Source organism: Cimex lectularius, unplaced genomic scaffold, assembly GCF_000648675.2.
Source record: "Cimex lectularius strain Harlan isolate CLEC.00 unplaced genomic scaffold, Clec_2.1 scaffold11, whole genome shotgun sequence".
Lineage (NCBI taxonomy): Eukaryota > Metazoa > Arthropoda > Insecta > Hemiptera > Cimicidae > Cimex > Cimex lectularius.
This window is the reverse complement of record NW_019392673.1, coordinates 655,832-674,755: the sequence shown is the minus strand read 5'-3', so window position 1 is coordinate 674,755 and position 18,924 is coordinate 655,832. Positions and strand designations below refer to the sequence as shown.

At 33.0% G+C, this 18,924-nt stretch overlaps 2 protein-coding genes across 2 annotated transcripts in view; one reads left to right on the top strand and one right to left on the bottom strand.

Moving 5' to 3' along the window:
* LOC106669389 (serine/threonine-protein kinase S6KL) overlaps positions 1 to 18,924 on the bottom strand; it is a 71,157-nt gene extending 52,233 nt beyond the window's left edge. Inside the window, exons 1-8 of the mRNA XM_014398849.2 lie at positions 18,591 to 18,924; positions 17,719 to 17,828; positions 17,532 to 17,655; positions 17,373 to 17,474; positions 17,177 to 17,300; positions 17,003 to 17,110; positions 16,785 to 16,943; positions 16,623 to 16,711 (exon numbers count right to left, since the gene is read on the bottom strand). Coding sequence (XP_014254335.1) covers positions 16,623 to 16,711; positions 16,785 to 16,943; positions 17,003 to 17,110; positions 17,177 to 17,300; positions 17,373 to 17,474; positions 17,532 to 17,655; positions 17,719 to 17,828; positions 18,591 to 18,662 — 888 coding nt within the window. The 5' untranslated portion in view covers positions 18,663 to 18,924. The remainder of the gene's footprint in view (positions 1 to 16,622; positions 16,712 to 16,784; positions 16,944 to 17,002; positions 17,111 to 17,176; positions 17,301 to 17,372; positions 17,475 to 17,531; positions 17,656 to 17,718; positions 17,829 to 18,590) is intronic.
* On the top strand, positions 9,163 to 11,978 carry LOC106669388 (uncharacterized protein PF11_0207). The gene is made up of 2 exons (XM_014398848.1): positions 9,163 to 9,293; positions 10,611 to 11,978. Exons 1-2 carry the CDS (start codon positions 9,178 to 9,180, stop codon positions 11,731 to 11,733), a joined length of 1,239 nt encoding a protein of 412 aa, XP_014254334.1. The 5' UTR covers positions 9,163 to 9,177; the 3' UTR covers positions 11,734 to 11,978.

The window sequence follows — 18,924 nt, the reverse complement described above, 5'->3', positions numbered from 1 at the left end:
TCAAAATACCCTGACCTGAGTTGAAAGGGGCAATAATTTAGTTTCGAATTATCAGCAGGCGGCAGATCGTCTGTACGAACTTCTGTCAAAATAAGGCATAGACCAATCACCGAAATGGAAGTAATGCCAGTTTAGAACTAGAATGTTGATGATGAAGCTAGGCACATAAGAAATGTGCACGACCTCAAACCTACAAAATCTTAATTCAGAAACCATCCAACCAAATATATTGTACAACAAAATTCAAAATATCAACTTTTTTCTGCAGTACGCAGGGTTGTTGTACTAGTCGAACAGGTAGCCTATTCAATAATCGATTCCACGTAGTAATAATTAAGATATTCAACTTGTAAATAATTTTAACCAGTTAAGTTAAATATAGATGGAAAATACAGGCGATGTACAGTTAGATCTGGGTCTACTTTTGAGCTTGAAAGGGAATCATTAGCGCTGCTTCCACTCGCACACACGTTCAAAATACTGTTTTTAATCATGAAACCGGTCGTCCGACTTTTTTCTCCTTTCAGAGAAGTGATGCTCCGGAAGGGCATTCGCCCCTCGGGCGTTCAGCAAGTGTTTAGCTAGGAACGGCTCTGTTATTATCTAGGGTAGAGACCTCTCATACAATCTTTCTCTAATTGGCAGCAAGGGGGGACCCCGCTGCCGGAAGACCATGAGTCACATACAACAACTAGAATTATATCAAACGAAATTAAATATTTATTTAGGAAAATAATACAGTTTTCCCTCCGGCAATGTGTGCAAGAGTCAGTATAAAAAAATAAAAATGCCTAACCAACAATTAGAAATAGGGATAGAACCTAGCAATTAGCATGCCTATTCCATCATAGGTCTGGTTTTTGTAATTCGGTTTTCAATCTGGAGTGGCTGAATTAGGCATAATGTTGAAATAGACGAAGTTGTCCGATTGCGCAAGCATTAAAACTATAATTTGTCCGATTTATGCCTGACAGTGTCAACCGGGTTGCACGGTTTTGAAAACAATAGCCCTCTAAGAAATATGTTTAAAAACCGATCATTCTCTGAAATTTCTAGGCGTATTCAACCCATTTGTGTGAACATATCTGTGTAATTAACAAAAGTGTAATAATAGTGTTAATTGTGTAATCCACCCTGGTATATGGAAGGTCGTCCTTAGTGGAGGTATAATCTACTCGTTCCTCGTATTCAGCCACTTCCGCAACGAGCGATAATGCATAAGTCAATGCCCTAAAGTGCATAAGGATAAATTGAACGGTGTTGCTGACACTCCATCCGGTGAAAAAATTTAATCGAATACCCTCAGAAAGGGCATGATTTGTGTAATGTATTCAACCCCAGGAACTAATTTACTGCTAGGGCGGTACCATATGGTTTTCAAAAAAATTGCATTTGTAAAATACACCGGCGGGAGTGTTGTAAACTGAGTAATTCTGAGATGGTGGCAGCTTTGCTGATGCTGGCTCGACCCGATTCCTATCTCACACGATACCCTGTTTAGTTTTATAACCTATAGCAGGCTTTTTATTTCCCTCTTGATGTTTTTAGTGGTTGTTTTACAACTACATAGTGGACATAAACAAGAAATACAATTTAAAAAATACATCGATATTTAAAGTAAAAAATTAGTTACTCGTGCTATAAAATTTGGAAGTATTAATAAACACAAGGATTTTGTTTATTGTACTAGTGTAGTTAAATGGTTAGATTAGAAACGAGAAAGAAAGAGAAAGAGAAAGAGAGAGAGAGAGAGAGAGAAATATATAGATAGATAGATAGAGATAGATAGATAGAGAGGTAGATAGATAGATAGATAGATAGATAGATAGATAGAGAGAGAGAGAGAGAGAGAGAGAGAGAGAGAGCGATAGAGAGTCTAGCGATAGAGAAAGAAAGAAAGTGGGAGATAAAGATTGAGGTAGAGAGAGAGAAAGAAAGAGAGAGAGAGAAAGAAAGAAAGAAAGAAAGAAAGAGAGAGAGAGAGAAAGAGAGAGAGGAAGAGAAATACATTAAAAAAGTGGGAGAAAGAGAGAGAGTGTGAATGACAATTTCAATAATAATGAATAAAATCATTGACAATAATTTCAAATCTTTATATTCTATCTTACATTATGCCTTAAAGTTTTTTCAGAGACGATAATAATATAATATCCCCAACTTGATGAACATTGAACTTGAAATCAATGCTATGAATATCTGAATCTTGAAATTCCTCTTTTGCAATGGCGAAATCTCGTTTTGCAAAGTATAGTTATCTAACAGAAATTCCAACAAGCACACACATACAAATTTTTTTTATATTCCAAACGTAATCAATAAATTTGAATAATAATTTAAATTAATTAACAATTATTCAAAGTGAGACGACCTTTTTTAATCATCAGGCTATTGGATTAAGTGTGAAACTCATCTCCAATATTATTTACCTGTCCGCTTATTTTTTTTTCTCTTTCAATATTGGATTAATTTTACCCTTTTTTAATATTTCAAATAAACATATTTGTACAAGCCATTATTATGATTAACTTTGCAATGATCGAACTTTAGAGGCTTTTTGTTTACATCATTTCTGTGATTAAAACTAGAAACCAAGCAATCAAAGAAAGTAAGTAATCAACGCTTATTTTTAGTGAATATGAAAATGACCTTAACTGTGAAAGCGAACTGTTATGGATAACAAAGGAAAAAGTAAAAAATAACATCAAAACATCACTACCCAGGTGAGGTACTGACTCGCCAAATAATTAACAAGTGACTAATAAATTCCGACAATTTTTGTAAATTTAAAAACGTTTAAATTGATTAATGTGATGCCAAACTGAATACAGTAACAGCAATTTGCATAGTTTATAACTTACATATGGAGGCTAGGAAATATCTGAGTCTAGAAGTGGGATGAAACTAGATAATTCTCAAGGTTAACGAGGTATCATTACACGTTTGAGAAGTTCACAAACGACAAGATTATTACACAAAATATGAAAGTTTGATAAGCTATCCTTCCGTCATTATCAAATGACGGGAAAATGGCGAAGTCTAAAGCTTATGTATCGATTTTCATATTTCTTCTAGAGTTAGATTTTAGATAACTAAAGCTCACACGTGTATCCACGTGTGCTGAGTTCACCTGCATAGGATGGGGTCAGCAGCTAACGACTCCCCCTCCTAAATATTAAGTTTTAAATCATATTTGGACCCTTCTTAATTACTTCCATCCTAGTGTGTATTTTCGTATAAGGAGAAGCGATGGAAGAGAGGTGCCAATTAAGGTAGTGTTGCCGCGGGCTAGTGGATCATTAGCCAAAAGCTCCGGAACAAGTCTCATTAAGTGCAATTATAGCCCGTCGATTTACCATTTGATTAGAATGGCGGCCTCCTCAGATTTCCTGAGAATCTCCCTCCGCCCGTCTCAATGTCGCCGATGTTCAGTTTATTAGCACTGTTTGACCCAAATCCTGACCGTCTTACCCCGCCTGGATTTACAATTGTATTCTGGTATGAGTACCAATGTTAAAAACATGGGGGTGATAGGTTGCTGGCAATGAAAGCAATGTATTCGTCAAGATGGAAGACTATTTGGTTTCTATGTTTCAGAACTTTAATCGTTGAGTTGGTGGTGTTGGTTGATCTGCGACACATGAACTGAATGATCAGATTAATTGATCTATCTATTCTCCCTTCTTTACGTTTCACTCAGAATACTGTACAAAATTTTTGTTTGTTCATAATTTCTGCAAACAAATGTGAGAATCTAGTGTTGAGGTCTGCGAAGTGAAGCACCTGTAGTTCATTCTCATCCAGGTTAGTCTATTCTCGCTAGTTTATGTTTCCCTAATAGGCGTTTAGGCTTCACGTCATCTTCGGTGGAAACGTCTATGAGTGAAACTTAAACCAGCGAGAATAGACGTGCCCAGTGAAGTTATCAATGTTAATAAGTTCTGTTTTCATCTTTGGCTATTTTTCTGAAAGCATGTTTTGTTTGGTTCAGAAACTTCTTCAAAAGCAATTGTGAAAATATTGTGGTGAAGTCGATAATGATCATTCAGGTCCGTCTATTCTCGCTGGTTTAAGTTTCCCTTATACACGTTTTGGCTTCACGCAATTCAATACTTCCATTGTGAGAATATTAATTAATTATGATGCCTGCGAAGTGACCTTCAGCTTGATCAACTATGATCCTGTAGGTCCAAGTAGTTTAGATCGTTTTGTATGCTAGACGAGGTAAAATACAGTAATTATGATCTCCTCTTGAAGTCTGCGGGGTGATGAACATGTAGTTTGACGTTTTCGATCATTTTGACTTTCCGTTTTACTTATCAGACGGGTTTCGGCTTCTCTCCATATCCAGTCAATCGCAGGTCAAGCACTGAAGATGGCAAGAAGCCGAAACGCGTCTTATTTGCCAAAACCAAATATCAAAATGATTGAAAAGATCCGAACTACTGGATTCATGTGCCTTGGTCGATTCGTCTAACCTCACTGTTTTCATACTTTCGACATTTCCAATCAGAGAAAATAGACAGACAATCATCGGTTAAAATCAAACTCCAGCCGCAGTTCCAATTTCCAGAAAACTCACTTTATTCACCGATAAAATTGTCCTTCCTTATTACAAGGTTCGTCTAAACAAACTACAAATTAGTTTGCCTTTTAAACGACCTTTCCGTTGATATTCCAAACATTACCAGCGTGAAACCGGACTCTTCTCTCGGCAGTAATGGATGATGGTGCTATATTTTGATGGATGGGGTGTAGGCTTAAAACGCGACCCCTTATAATTGTTTACTCTCGTCTTCTGCACTACGGAACCTTCAGAAAACACGTCTGACCTAATCGGGTCACGTTTAACTGGGTCGGCGGAATAGGTTTTCGACAAATAAACTAGGTAAAAAATGAACCATACTTGTTGGAAAAATAAAAGGGCACTTTGAGAAGGTTGTGAGAAAAACCGTCTATTAGAAGCGCATCAAAATCTAATCAAAACTCTTAAACTTAACAAGGAAAACCTTTACTGAACACATCGATAATAAGCAAATTGTTCAAAAATCCTTAAACCACATACTTCCTATCTGTATTCCACCCGAACCGATTGAACATGTGAAAATAAATGAGTAAAAACACTCAAAATAATAATGTAACTTTTCGTTTTTTTTACCATATTAATAAAGATAAAAACAATATGTCTGGTAGGTAAATATTATTTAAATAATAAAATACCTGAAGTTGAAGTTACATTATCTTGGAAAATCAAAACACATTAATATAAAATATTAAAATTATTATTATCTTTAAATAATCGTAATATATGAGCTTTACAAGGATATTTTTTTACATTAACATAATATTTTTAAAAATATAGATTGTTTAGATTAGAGATTACTTTAACAGAACCTTGGAATAGTTGCGTTAAATGAGATGAAATCGTTTTACCCCTTACTTAATCCACTCTAACTTTATCGGTTTTCTAAAAAGTGATCACTGTGACAATATTTATCAGTTCCTTAGATTTTTTGTTAAATTAACTTTTTTGTCAATATGTAAGAACCCAGGTTATCAAAGCTTTAGCTACTTGCCTCTATTCCTACCTTCCCATTAGCTCGCCCTATACCCGCTTTCCTAATTTATATCTTGTAAACTTTTTCTCCCCCGTATTTTTTCCCTCCCCATACGGCTTATTATCTATCTTTTGACCGATGCCTAATGATCCCGAGGAGGGAAAAAAAGGGAGAGTGGAAAAAAATAAGTTACCGTTAGAAAATCAGAGATGAAAAACGCAGGTGCTTTCTGAATCTTTCACGACAAAATAATATTTAACTTCTTAATTTTTTATAATATCTTTATGAAAAAATAATTACATTATGTCCGTTTTCTATACATTATGAGTGTTAATTCAATCACCCAAAATGTTGCTTTCCCATCAGAGGTTATGAGAACACAAGGCACCAAAGAGTTCATCTGTTGTACCTTTCTATTGCTTGAAACATTTTCAGAAGCGAGCCAGCACGCAACAACAAAACGTTACTCTAGCTGAAGAAAATAGTTCAAATCCAGTGTCCCTTTGCATTTTCAATATATAACGAACACAAAGGGTCCAAACATCAACTTATACAGAATTTTTATTAGAAATCAGAAGTGGTATTGGGACTTTTTTCTTGGATGGTGAAGGATTTGGCCAAAAGTCAACATTATTTTAGACGTGAGATAGTTCATTTCTGTTTCGCCAGACATGAAACTGAACCCGATGACCTGGTAGACCAGCAGATTTTAAGATTTGACAGAATTCAAAAAAAGGAAGTGTGTTGGCCAAAAGTACAAACACCAAAAGAAAAATTGAGGCGTAAACACACAATGTGGGGCTATGCAGAAAAATCAAATTTTATATTTCTTACTTTAATCCTTACCATCTTTTGGTCGCCTACCTTTCTGTGGATTGGTATGTGAGACGCTTTTCTGCATTTCGTCGTCTTCAGCATGTCTGAAGCATTGACAAAGCACTTTATAAGCAATTAGGCGGACATACTGTACCGTGATGTCCTATTGTATATTTTGGACGATCATTTTGACATTCTGTTTTGTTTGGTATGTCGCGCTTCGGCTTCTCGCCATCTACAGACATTCACAAGTCAACCCACCGAGGATAGGCAGACCAACAAGACCCGTAAGGAACAAATAACACTCATTATATTTTACATGTTATTGTTTTTTAAAAAATGTTTGAAGAGTTGTAGGTTATTTTGTTTTTGTATTTTTTTAAATCTTTGTATAACCTTTTTTTAAAGTAGTTAATTTTAGTAGTGTGCTAATGTTGTATATTGAAATTCTACGTACAAAAGTGCTATGTACTTAGCTTCTCTTTAGGGACACTATGAACACATAGTTTTTTTTTTTTTTATTAATTACCCATGTTTAAATTGACTGATTTGTATTAGGGTTAGGTAAAATTTTTTATTATTTTCACAACACTGCCCGGTTAATTATAATTTGTACATTAATCAAGACAAAACGCTATTGATTTCATTGCGGTTTATTGATAAATAAGTCCCTTACACCCTGTTAAGATGCACTTATGTTTCTGTATAGCACGAATCATATAGACAGGAGCAACCTTTGCTGCTTGAAACGGAACCGACCTTATCGATTCGGTCTCTAGCTCCCGGGACAATTACCGACGGAATTCATTAAATTTACCTACAATTACTACATTCAATTTAATTTAAAGCAATTTCCACGAACTGCATACAGTATTAGGGAGATATGCATTTACTTTGTCAACAAAATGCACAACACACAATTTACATTCTAATATATCAACCAATTGATGGATTTTTAAATTTCATTATAACAGGACTGAGGGGAATAATTGAAGAATCCCCAAAGAAAAACCACCCAGGCGACAGTTCAGGTCCATTCCACGGGACCCCCAGGGTTTTAAGAAAATCCTTTTTGTAGACAATTTGAATCCAACATGGAAAAATTTAAGGAAAACAAAACAATAATTAATATTTCTAGATATAGAACAGGGATGTAGACCAATGAACAAAACGTTTATATGTTTTCTTCTTTTCTTTTTATTTTCTGTATGTGGCGAGGATAATGACGAACTCAACAACCTTTTTCCTTTCTATTCTTTTTAATTGTCCGCTATGTGTCGATGTTGCGTATAAATAGAAAGAATAGAAAGGAAAAAAGTTGTTGAGTTCATCATTATCCTCGCCACTTCCAGAAAATAAAAACTTTTATAAGTTTGCCAAGCTTTCGGCGGTTTTAGCCCTCTTTACGATTCCTACACTCTGAAACTTGTTACTGTTTTTGGTTGATAAAGAGGTTATTTAAAAATTGTTAAAGTCTTAACTGGTTTTTATAAACAATTGGCTTATTACTTTAATATAATTTATTATAATTATTATATATAGTGTGTGTTTCTGTTGTTTCATAATTTGTTGAAGTCGTGAGGAGCGGTCAAGAATGAAGTAGTTTAGAAAAAACACCTTTTTCATTTTTTTGCCGACGTTTTTCCCATTTTTCATTGGGACATTTTTTCCAATCAACATATGTTTTGTAATTTACCGAAGATGACTCGCATAAAGTTTGAAACGTCGGCAAAAAAATGAAAAAGGTGTTTTTCTAAACTACTTCATTCTTGACCGCTCCTCACGACTTCAACAAGTTATATATAGTTTTCACAACTAACTACGATATCTCAGAAATTTCTGAACAATCTCGTCCAAAAAAATCCCAATGTTCGTCGCGAGGGAGCACATTACACCCTCTATAATTTTCAAAACTGCTAAATAGTAAGGTTTGTTTCAGTTGTTCAGTGTTGACGTTGGGTGCGTCTTTTAAATATTTATTATGTAGAGTTTGAGAAAAGTGGGTGAGACATTTTCTTTCACCATGTATGCATATAATGTAATTTGCCTTAACAGACAAAGTGTGATATTGTATAGCACATCAACGACAAATTAACAATATAACATCTTGATGTTGGCACTGATACAGCTGTAAGTTTGATCAAAATAAATTATAATTTATTAGTTTCAGATAGCCAACTATAACTAAGTGTAATAAACTACAGTCGTTTAAACTAGACATAAGTCGATATTGTTGTTTTTTAAAATGGTAACTCATAGGTAATGTAATAAGAAAAAATAGAAGTTGTGAACACGCATCGATCTAACTTGTTGGCTATAAAATAATTGTTTAAACATTTGTTTGGAAAATTTCGTTATCTTAATGTGAAAATATGATATTCCGTCCCGTCAACATGTTATTATAACTCTCTAATTGTCAGAGGGAAATAAGAGACTAAAAGTGGCGACTTAACAGAAAAAAGTAGGAACTATTGCTCCCACCAAAGATATACAAGAAAAATGGTAATTAGACAATAAAATAACAAAACCACCTAGCGAGGAACTTGGGGTCAAAACAGTCCTAGATGCTGCTGTGAGGACGTTATCGTGGAGGTCAATAAGTCAGGGCCTCACTCCACCCCTTACTGCAACCCTCGCTCCCGTAATGGTTAATCGGCCTTGTAGTGATTTTTCGAGTATTCCGGGTGAATTTGACAATTCAACAGTGGTAAAACGACATCGAAAATATTTGCCAATGTGGGTTTCCAGTCCCCACCCCTTTGACGACCTTGTTTGTTTACCCTGTGGCTTGTAGGAGGGGGCGCAGATGCTATATAAGCCAGGGCTCACCACTATCCAGCATTCAGTGTCCAGTGTGAGGACGAGAAAGCAGGAACTTAACTTTGTCGACTTGAACCGCACTACGACAAAACTTTACATCAGGTGAGAAGTCCAGCCTTTCGACACGAGTTTCCAGTTCGATTCCATGTTTTCGTCAGAATTTTCCATTGTATTACTTTTACCCACCCCCTGACTTCCTAAAGGCCCACATTTGTTATTCGTTCCTTGTTGCAACATTCGCGGGGAGTGTATCGCGTTACATCACAGCTAAGTGCACATGATTGCATTGGATCGAATTTCGTAATGCGCATCTAATGATATCGACTTTACCTACATTTTTATATACCAAACCCCCAGAGATATAATCTACCGCAACCTACACCCCCTATTGTCCTTTATTTTAACTTCTTTCTGCACCAAAAACAACCCTAAGCCATCATTTAAAATAAAAATTTGTACATAAAGATACATATTATGTATTCAAAAGTATGACAGTAGCCTCAATCATAAATCTACGGTATTTTGCAATTTCCAAACACGAAATTTTTTATATTAATGTTTAATATATCTTTTTCCAATACAATTAAAGATTCAGTAAACATTTTTCATCATTGTCATGGGTGTCCGATTCCCCCCCCCTTCTGCAGTTGTGCTTGGCAGTATGTGTGCTTTCTTCTGCAGATTACTCGCGCAGGACACCAACAACAAATTTCTGACGCTGGCCTTTTTGTGTCAAGTATAGTTAAAATTTAATTAATTAAAATATCAAAGTAACGCTGCACTGTTTTTTTAATGTGTTTATTATATTGTTAAATGGCTTTTATTTATAATTTGTCATGCTCAATCATCGTCATTGGCTCCCATAATTACATTTCATTTTTTTTACCAACATTACTATTCCACTGCAATGTAACTTTGCGAATTCTCTATTAATATAAAGATTTTTGACGGAGTTAAACCGTTTAAAATAAATAAAACTTCCGATTATTTATCCCCTAACAATTATTATCATTATTATTATTTTGAAACTATTTGAATTTAACTAATTTTAAACATAAAACAATATTATTAATATTATTAAAAAATATAAAAGTTATAAATAAAAAATCAATACATAACATGATTTTTAGTGATGAATATAGTAGATTTTGATATTTATGTAAATTTCTTTCATAATTCCCTTTTATGTAAATGAAATTTGTAAGTCGTAAAACAGCTCAACGAAAATTAGACCACTCCTCTGATCTCTCTTGTTCCCAACAGTGTAGAGAGCTTATAATTATGAACAAGTTCCAAGCACATTAATTAACTGCTGACAGAAAAGTGGCAGAAGGAGAGAGATAGAGAGAGAGTTCTATTACTATTTAAAGTTTTGAATTTTTTGAAAGCAAATTTCTGTAACACTAATTTTTGTTTCAGAATGAAAGTATTCGTATGTTTAGCTGCATTAGTGGCAGTGGCTCTTGCGATGCCAGTGGATGTGCCAGAAAAAAACAAAGATGTGAAGGAACAAGTTCCACTTGTCATCACTGACTACTCTTCAGTTGTAAAGGACGAGCAGAAGAAAGTGGAAGAGCCTGTAAAAGCAGTTGAGGTTGAAAAACCTGTTGTATTGCCAGCAAAGGAAGAGGTTAAGAAAGATGAAGTGACTGAGCAAGTAAATAAGGCCGAAGAAAAACCAGAAGTGGTGAAACCTGTAGAAGAACCGAAACCTGTGACCCAACAGCAGGACGTTAAGGCCGAAGTCCCAAAGAGTGATCCAAAGCCTGAAGTGAAAGAAGAAGTCAAGAAGGATGAACCTAAAGAAGAGAACAAGGAAGTCGTTAAGGAAGCATCAAGCAATGTATCAGAGAAGAAAACAGAAGCACCTGTTCCTGTTGTTGCAGCTCAAGAGACAGAGGTTAAAACTGATGACAAAGTCGTCGACAGTGTAAAAGCTGAAGTTACTCCAGAAGAGCCTAAACCAACTGAAGTCAAACACGAAGAACCCAAAAAAGTTGAAGAGAAAGTGGAAGAACCCCAGAAGGAAGAACAAAAAGAAGATAAAAAAGAGGAGCCTGCCAAAGAACAAGTTTCAGTACCAGAAAAAAAAGAAGAAGTAGTCAACAAAGAAACTGTTAAATCGGACCAAGTTGTTAAAGATGATGTTCCACACGTCACCCCTGTTGAAGAAAAGAAAGAAGTGAAAGAAGAACAAAAAGAAGAGGTTAAAGAGAAAGAAGAGAAAGTCACTCCTGCTCAACCTGAAAAAACAGAAGAAGTCAAGAAAGAAGAAAGCAAGGTCGAAGAAAAGAAAGAAGTATTGACAAATGAAATGAAAGATGAAGGCAAAGAGGAAAAGAAGGTAGAAAAGCCAGTAGCAGACAAAGTAGTCGATGACAAGAGGAACAGGCGAGAAGCAGCAAAGGACAAAACCGAAGAAAAGAAACCCACTGAAGTGAAAAAAGAAGACCTCAAGAAGGAAGAGAAGAAACCAAAGACGGACGGTGATAAGAATCACAAGGAACATTCTGAGGAACCAGTCAAATCGGAAAAACAATAAAGGAATCGGGTTTTTTAATTATTTTAAAAGTTCTTTTAGTATCCTCCCTGCCCTATTGGAGATCACATGAACTCTTCTAGTGAGGGAGGGACTGAGTGCTCTCGGGCACAAACACAGACTGAGTGGCGGGATCAAGGACATTTCTTATTCCACCCAACTTAGTGATCAATGAAAACTTTAAAGTGTGAATTGTATTTAATTCTTACTTATTAAATAAATTGTTCTGATTTTTTTTATAAGAATAACTGAGTACTGTTTCCTTCTCCTATAAAAATAGATACAAATTTGTAAATCATATAATTAAAATCAATTAAATTATAAGAGTCTAAGAAATCAATTTCAATATATAGTATTTTTCCATATGAATCAAAGGTAGCATCTAAACATACAAATAGAAATACAAATAAATATCAGAGTTGTTGTTAAAAATTGGCCAAAAACAATATAAACATAAATAGTCAAAGCAATTTGTCATATTTAATCACAAGAGTATATTATTTAAAATTAAAAAATTAAGATACAGGAAAAATTTGGACAAACAAATTCCAATTCTAACTACTATTGATAATTTGATTTAATTCAAAAGTGCTGAGATAATGAAATGGTTAATCTACACATGGAATTTGTACAATTGAAAATAAAGAAGTACAGGAAAAAGCTTGTCTGACGTCGAATATCTTAAAAATTAAAAGCAAAACTAAAAACACACATTAACTGCAAGGAAATACGGCAATTTAATACGAAGCGGACGTCTTAAGAGGAAGAATGTGGACATCCTTGAGCGGATGATTCATAGTATTCTAGCAACATAGTCGAGACGAGCTCATTAATAATTCGGAAGGTCAAAATCCTTTATTACTCTGTACATGATGAAGTATGGCAATAAACAACTACCGCCAGACACTAATACTTCAAGACAATTATAACAAATTTAATCATATAGTGTTACATAAGGGTAACTTCGGTTCAAAATCTTATTGTGAAATAAAAAAACAAATGGCAAGGTAACATAATCATGTAAAACTATGCACTTATACTAGAAGAAGTGGAGGAGCAATCCACTGAGATGAATTTAAATGATGATGAATAAACAAAACGTAAAGAGATTTATTTTAATTAAATAAATTTTGTTTACTATTGTAAATAAGTTTCATCCAGAAATTCTTGGGCAATCTCTATTAAAATTATGAATTTCATAAAACAGGTTTATTAATTTTTAAAAAAAATCTTTACCGTAATCTTCAAATATTAAGAAAAAATTTGTTAGAAAATGTGAAATATTAGTTACACATCTTTATACGACAACAAAAGTTTATATTTATCTTCAAAACTTGAAACTTATTCACAATGTTTTAGTTATTTTTTTATTAAAAGTTTAAATTTTATGGCTGAATAGAGTATAATTATATTACTTAAAAATTTAAAAAGCTTTGTGAGACTTAAAAAAAAAAGAAAAGCAGAAAGTGGTAGCGTTAAAGTATTAAGTTAAAAATAGCTGTTTAATCACAAAGAAGCTTGCTGTTGTTTATTGAGACGAGCTTCTGAGTAATTACACAATCTTTGAATTATCTTCTCACTGAGCCACCTTTCCTGAATGACCTTCTGCTAAAGGCTTAATATGAAGGCACAAATTTCTGTGTGAAGATAAGGGAAAAGGCAACCAAAAAAGTCAAGTAAAATAATTGCATGATTATTCTCTCAAATGTAATTTTAAATTTATTGTTTAATTAAATTTAATCTTGAAGTGTATCAATAGAGCATAAAAGTATATATTGATGATCAAGGGTACAATGACTGTTGTGGAGTGAATGACCTTGAAGAATGCTGTCGGATGACCCAAGATGCTGCCCTGGAGGCATTTGCACTCTCTCCGCCAGCCCAATGCACTAACTACCTACTACACTTACACCTTCTTCCCCTTGGAAAAACCATACACTAAAAACTCAGTAGTGGGTAAATTTCTTCATCATGTGACTACAAAATTATTCTATTTTAAAAATAATTATCAAAGTTCAGTTTTACACTGAACCATTTCACACTTACATCTTCACAACTACATACAATAGCCAAAGAAAATTAATTAATTTCTTTTTATATTCCAACTCAACGTGAATAACATTTGGCAACCAAGACAGGAAACAACTATGTCAAGGACTAAGGCGTGTTCAAAGAAAAAGTGTAAATAAAAGAAAAACGGGGACTGAGGACCACGCACAAAGAAAATGAAATCATTTTGTCATGCTGAGGGTCTCTAAAAAGCTATTATCTATCAGAAATTAGAATCCTGTCCTTGTTGTATAAATCCTTTTATTGCTTCATCTGTAAGAGTCGGCTTAACATTATGTCATCATTCCAAGGCCCATTAGCCACTGCGGACCTCACTGATTATACCAACAAGTATTTTAATTGAGAAATTAATATGCATTTATAGTTGACTTCCTTCGTATTACAAGTTCCAGCAAAAGTTTGAATATTGTAAATAATTAAACACATGAAAATATTGATAATGGTATCTCAATTTAAAAACTATATTGAAAAAAGTTCAATATCCCAGTATATATCACTTTACTGAAATTAATAAAACTTTCTCATGTTTGAGGTTTAACTTCAGTATAAAATACAGGATTGAATACATGATATAATACTAAAAAATTTAATGACAAGTTAAATATAATACAACATTTAAATTTCCTAGCACTCATAAATTGTTTTCTATTCATTAGGTCATTCATATTAATTATTATTCATTAGGTCCATTTTTGAAGTTTAAATTGAAGTTGCATGGAAGTAACATCAAAATGTTTTATTTATTAAATTAGTTAAAAATAAAATAGTAAAATAGCCAGATCAGGGTGATCAAGTTGGAAGTTCATCGGTCATAAACCCCATCACAATGTTTCATATTATAGAAACATATAACCAATATAAAAACAAAAATAGAACGTTAATTTATTTCTAATATCGCTAAATTTATTGTTGTGTAAAGAAAAATTATAATGTGCAATGCTAATATGACAAAATAATAATGTTTTTACTCTATCTTTGTCTAAAAAGTACAAAGAAAAGATAATATAATCTGAACTGTTAGAATAAAAACATTTAAAAAAAGGAAATTTCAAAACAATATAAAAAGCCTAAAAAGTACAATCGATGAGAGTGTATGAATAAATAAAACAAGATCCAAAGCACGAGTAAAAAGATTATTTCAATGGCATTTCACATTAAAAAAAGTGCCAGAGGTAAGGTGGTGGGCAAGTTTTTGTGAGCTTCCTTTTTCTACTCGTTTTATTTTATTTTTATTCCACATGACTCATCGTGTCTGGCCTCAGATAGGTTCTGTATGTTAATACATCAATGTCATCCATCCATTGTCTATGATTGTTTACAAAACCAGTCTTACATCATATCAAACTTCATTTTGTATTTTTTAAATTTTTTTATATTTTATAAACCGAGATCAAATATATAAATTAAAGGTTCAAGGTTGTTCTACACATGAACCTTGCTTCTAAAATATGCGACTGTGTATCATAACGGTACAATTATGTTAAATAAGGCATGCATAATGAGAGCTTAATAAATATGCATAGAATATTTTTCGCAATGGACAGAACACCATATATAAGTAATATAAAATAAAGTTAATACAACTCTACAAACCTTTTTCATAAAATCATTCATAAATAATGCCCATAATATTTTTACAGTTCATTTCTATTTTATATTTTTATATGATATATTTTTAATTTTATGTACACACAATTTGAAATTTAAAAAAAAAGTTCAATGTCATGGATGGGATATGAAACATGTTAGGTAGAGCATTTCTAAAGATGGTTGGTTCAAATCCCATTGATACTGACCTTTTTTTAAAATCTCAAATTGGGTGTATATAAAATTACATAAAAAATTATATAAAAATATAAAATTTAAATGAATCATAAACATATCATGGGCATTATTTATGCTTGGTTGATTATTGTATGTTTATATATAACATAATTGTAATATTTTGTGATGATAGTTGTATGATTTATGAAATTGACCTTTTTATCTCAAATTCCACGTATACAAAATTAAGAATATATATTAAATTATTCATAACGTTTAACATTGATTTTATTAGTTAAAAATTGCATGCAAAGATGATAATAGCTAAAATTATTTTCCAAGTTTTTGGTGTTTGAACCAGATTAACCAGGTACAAAAATTTTTACATTTAGTTGAAAGTTTATAAAAGACATCCTCTTTTAGACTTTCAGATTGTTTTTCTGGAAACCTTCACAGTCTTGCAATAAGGGAGCTGTAATTTCCAAGTTTTAAACTACATATTTTAATCATATTTCCTTTCATTCTTAATATTTAAGCAATATGTACTTTGATTCGTATGAAAATAACTGCGGTTGTATTATTAATAGGTAAATGGAAAACTCAAAATCTATTGGCCACTTAAAATAAATAAATATGTGCAAATTGTTATAAATATACTGATGAACGAGTTTTGTATTATTGAGGATAGCATTGGTAACTAACTTAAGTATTCTTCAATGCTCTGTTTTGCGTAAATGGCCACAATGGTTAAGGCATTGACACGACAAAAACACTGACACACAGAGAGTTCATATAACCTTATAGTTGAAATACCATCGTAACAAAAAAACATCTAAAAATATCTGTTCAGTGGTCTGCTGAGAAATTGTCAGCGTTCTGCGAAAGACACATGTGAACATATTGATATATACAGTTGGTTAAAAACTCACTTCCATAATGAAACCTGATACTGACTTGAGACGTAGAATACATACCATACAAGCTGACAATAAAATACTTGGGATTGAAAACATTTAATAAGTTGGGAATCAAAATTATATTACAAAAACTAGACTTACCTCTGATGTCAAAAGATATGTGGCTAATACGCCAAGAGACCACCAGTCAACAGCATGACCATATCCTTCCATACTGAAAACTTCTGGGGCTGCAGAAAAAGCATTAAAAAGATTCATTTTCTAATATTATTCTACAAACTGTGTAGCAATAATTATTCTCACCGATGTACTGTAGTGTCCCACAAATTGTTTTTGTCTTATTGCCATATTTAAGCCATTTCGAAAGTCCAAAGTCGATAAGAACCGCATGGCCATTTGCATCGAGTAATATATTTTCAGGTTTAAGATCTCGATATATTACTCCAGCATTATGTAAAAAATCTATTTAAAACTTATTGTTTAATTTCTAGAGCAGTTTAAAAAAGTAAAAACTTACTCACCAAGTGCTAAGGCTAATTCCGCTATATAAATCTGGCATATATCCTGTGGTAACGACCCATACATATTTGTTAAATTGAGCATATCTCCTCCCTCAACATAAGTGTTAACTATAACACGTAAAATTAAAGAAGTTACATTTTTAATTTTTAATCAAATTAAATAGATTTATTTACCTATAAAGAGCTTTCTTCTATTTTGCCAATATTGAGGTGCGTCGGCAATAAAAGGATGATGGCCACACATTGTCTGAATTTTAACCTCATCCTTTACTTGATTTATGCAGTTTTCATGAATAATCTGATTTTTTTTAAATAAATTCAGCATTTGGAATAAAAATATTTAAACATTCAGAAATTGGAGCACACTTACCTGAGATTTACTTAAAACTTTCATCGCATATATTTCTTCAGTTCCTCTTTTCAATACTTTATAAACTTTTCCATACGCACCTTTTGAAATGAGATAAAGAACCTGCAAATATCAATTATGACAATTTATAGTCTACTTATTGCTAGTTATCTCAATTACCTCATATTTATGTTCGTCAGTAAAGTTTATTTTAAAGTCTGGAAGGAAAAGAGACTCAATGAATGGAACGGGCCAAGCAGTTTTAATGCTTTCAAACGGATCGGTCAAAGTAGATTCTCTCCATCTGCAATTAAAATTTAACTAATTGTAGCTTGAATATATAATATCAATTAACATTTTGACTTACCCTTTTCTTGATACCCTTGACCAAGGTCTTGAAACACTGTAAGTCGATCGTATAGAATTGCTCGTAAATGTGCGCCCACTGAGCTTTTCGACAAAGCTTGATATAGACAACTGAAAATTTATAATTTTTATTGTCATTGCTTAACGAAAGAAATATATTATTTTTAAGGGGCCTAGTTAGTCTACAGAATGAAATATACCTGATGGAAACTCTTTTCAATAAAGAATCTAAATTGATATAAGCACAATTAATAATAGAAAAGTCAAGCCTTGTCACGTCAACAATAAAATAATATACTTTTTCTTCTGTATCCTAAAGATGCAAAGTACATTAGATGTTCATACGAAAAACACAAGAAAAAACAAGAAGTGCTCAACATCAAGTTTTCCAAAATGTATTCGCCTATTGAAAGGCAGCTTCTTCACAGTTACGGCTATTCAACCGCTACCAATCAAGTTCTGGATATTAGCAATGCTAAGAAGTCGGATAATAAGCAATGAACTTGTTCATCAGACTATACAAATAGCACGTACCTAAGAATGCCACCAAAGAGGGGGTACTTCGCCACTTCTTTGGTTGCTAGTAGTAGATCTAATCAAAGATCTTAACAGCATAGAATACAATACCATAGGTTCATATATGTTACAAATTACAGTTTAAGATATTCCTCTCTCAACCAAGAGACTGAAAGCCTGCGTTAAAGCTGAAGCTATCCTCCCAGCTGGCGATTCTAATTTTTTCATTATTCTCCATTATAATCAATCGCTAATTTTAAACATACTTTTTATTAAAGATCTCTTATGTGTTTTTTGCTAACAATTATATATATGTATAATGTAAACAACGTACACAGTAACAAAAAATGAACTTACATCTCGAAATTTGAGCTTGTTACTCGTTTCTGGAACTGTATTTTCGTTTATTATCGAGTTGGCGTTTCCCATTCAGTTATAAATCACATTACATGGTGATGAAGTTAACAAATAAAATTTTTGTAGGCTTAAAAAGTGTAGATTAAACGCAGGTCTAGTGTTAAAACTGACAGAATCTTTATTAGTGTTTAACAGAATCCCATTTTTAGAACGTTTCATCAGCAATAACACATTTGTTTGGGTTAAAACACAGACTAGAGTTTATTATAGAGAAATGTCAAAATTCAAATAAGATCATCACACAACCTTCAATGGGTTTACTAGCAGGGAGTAC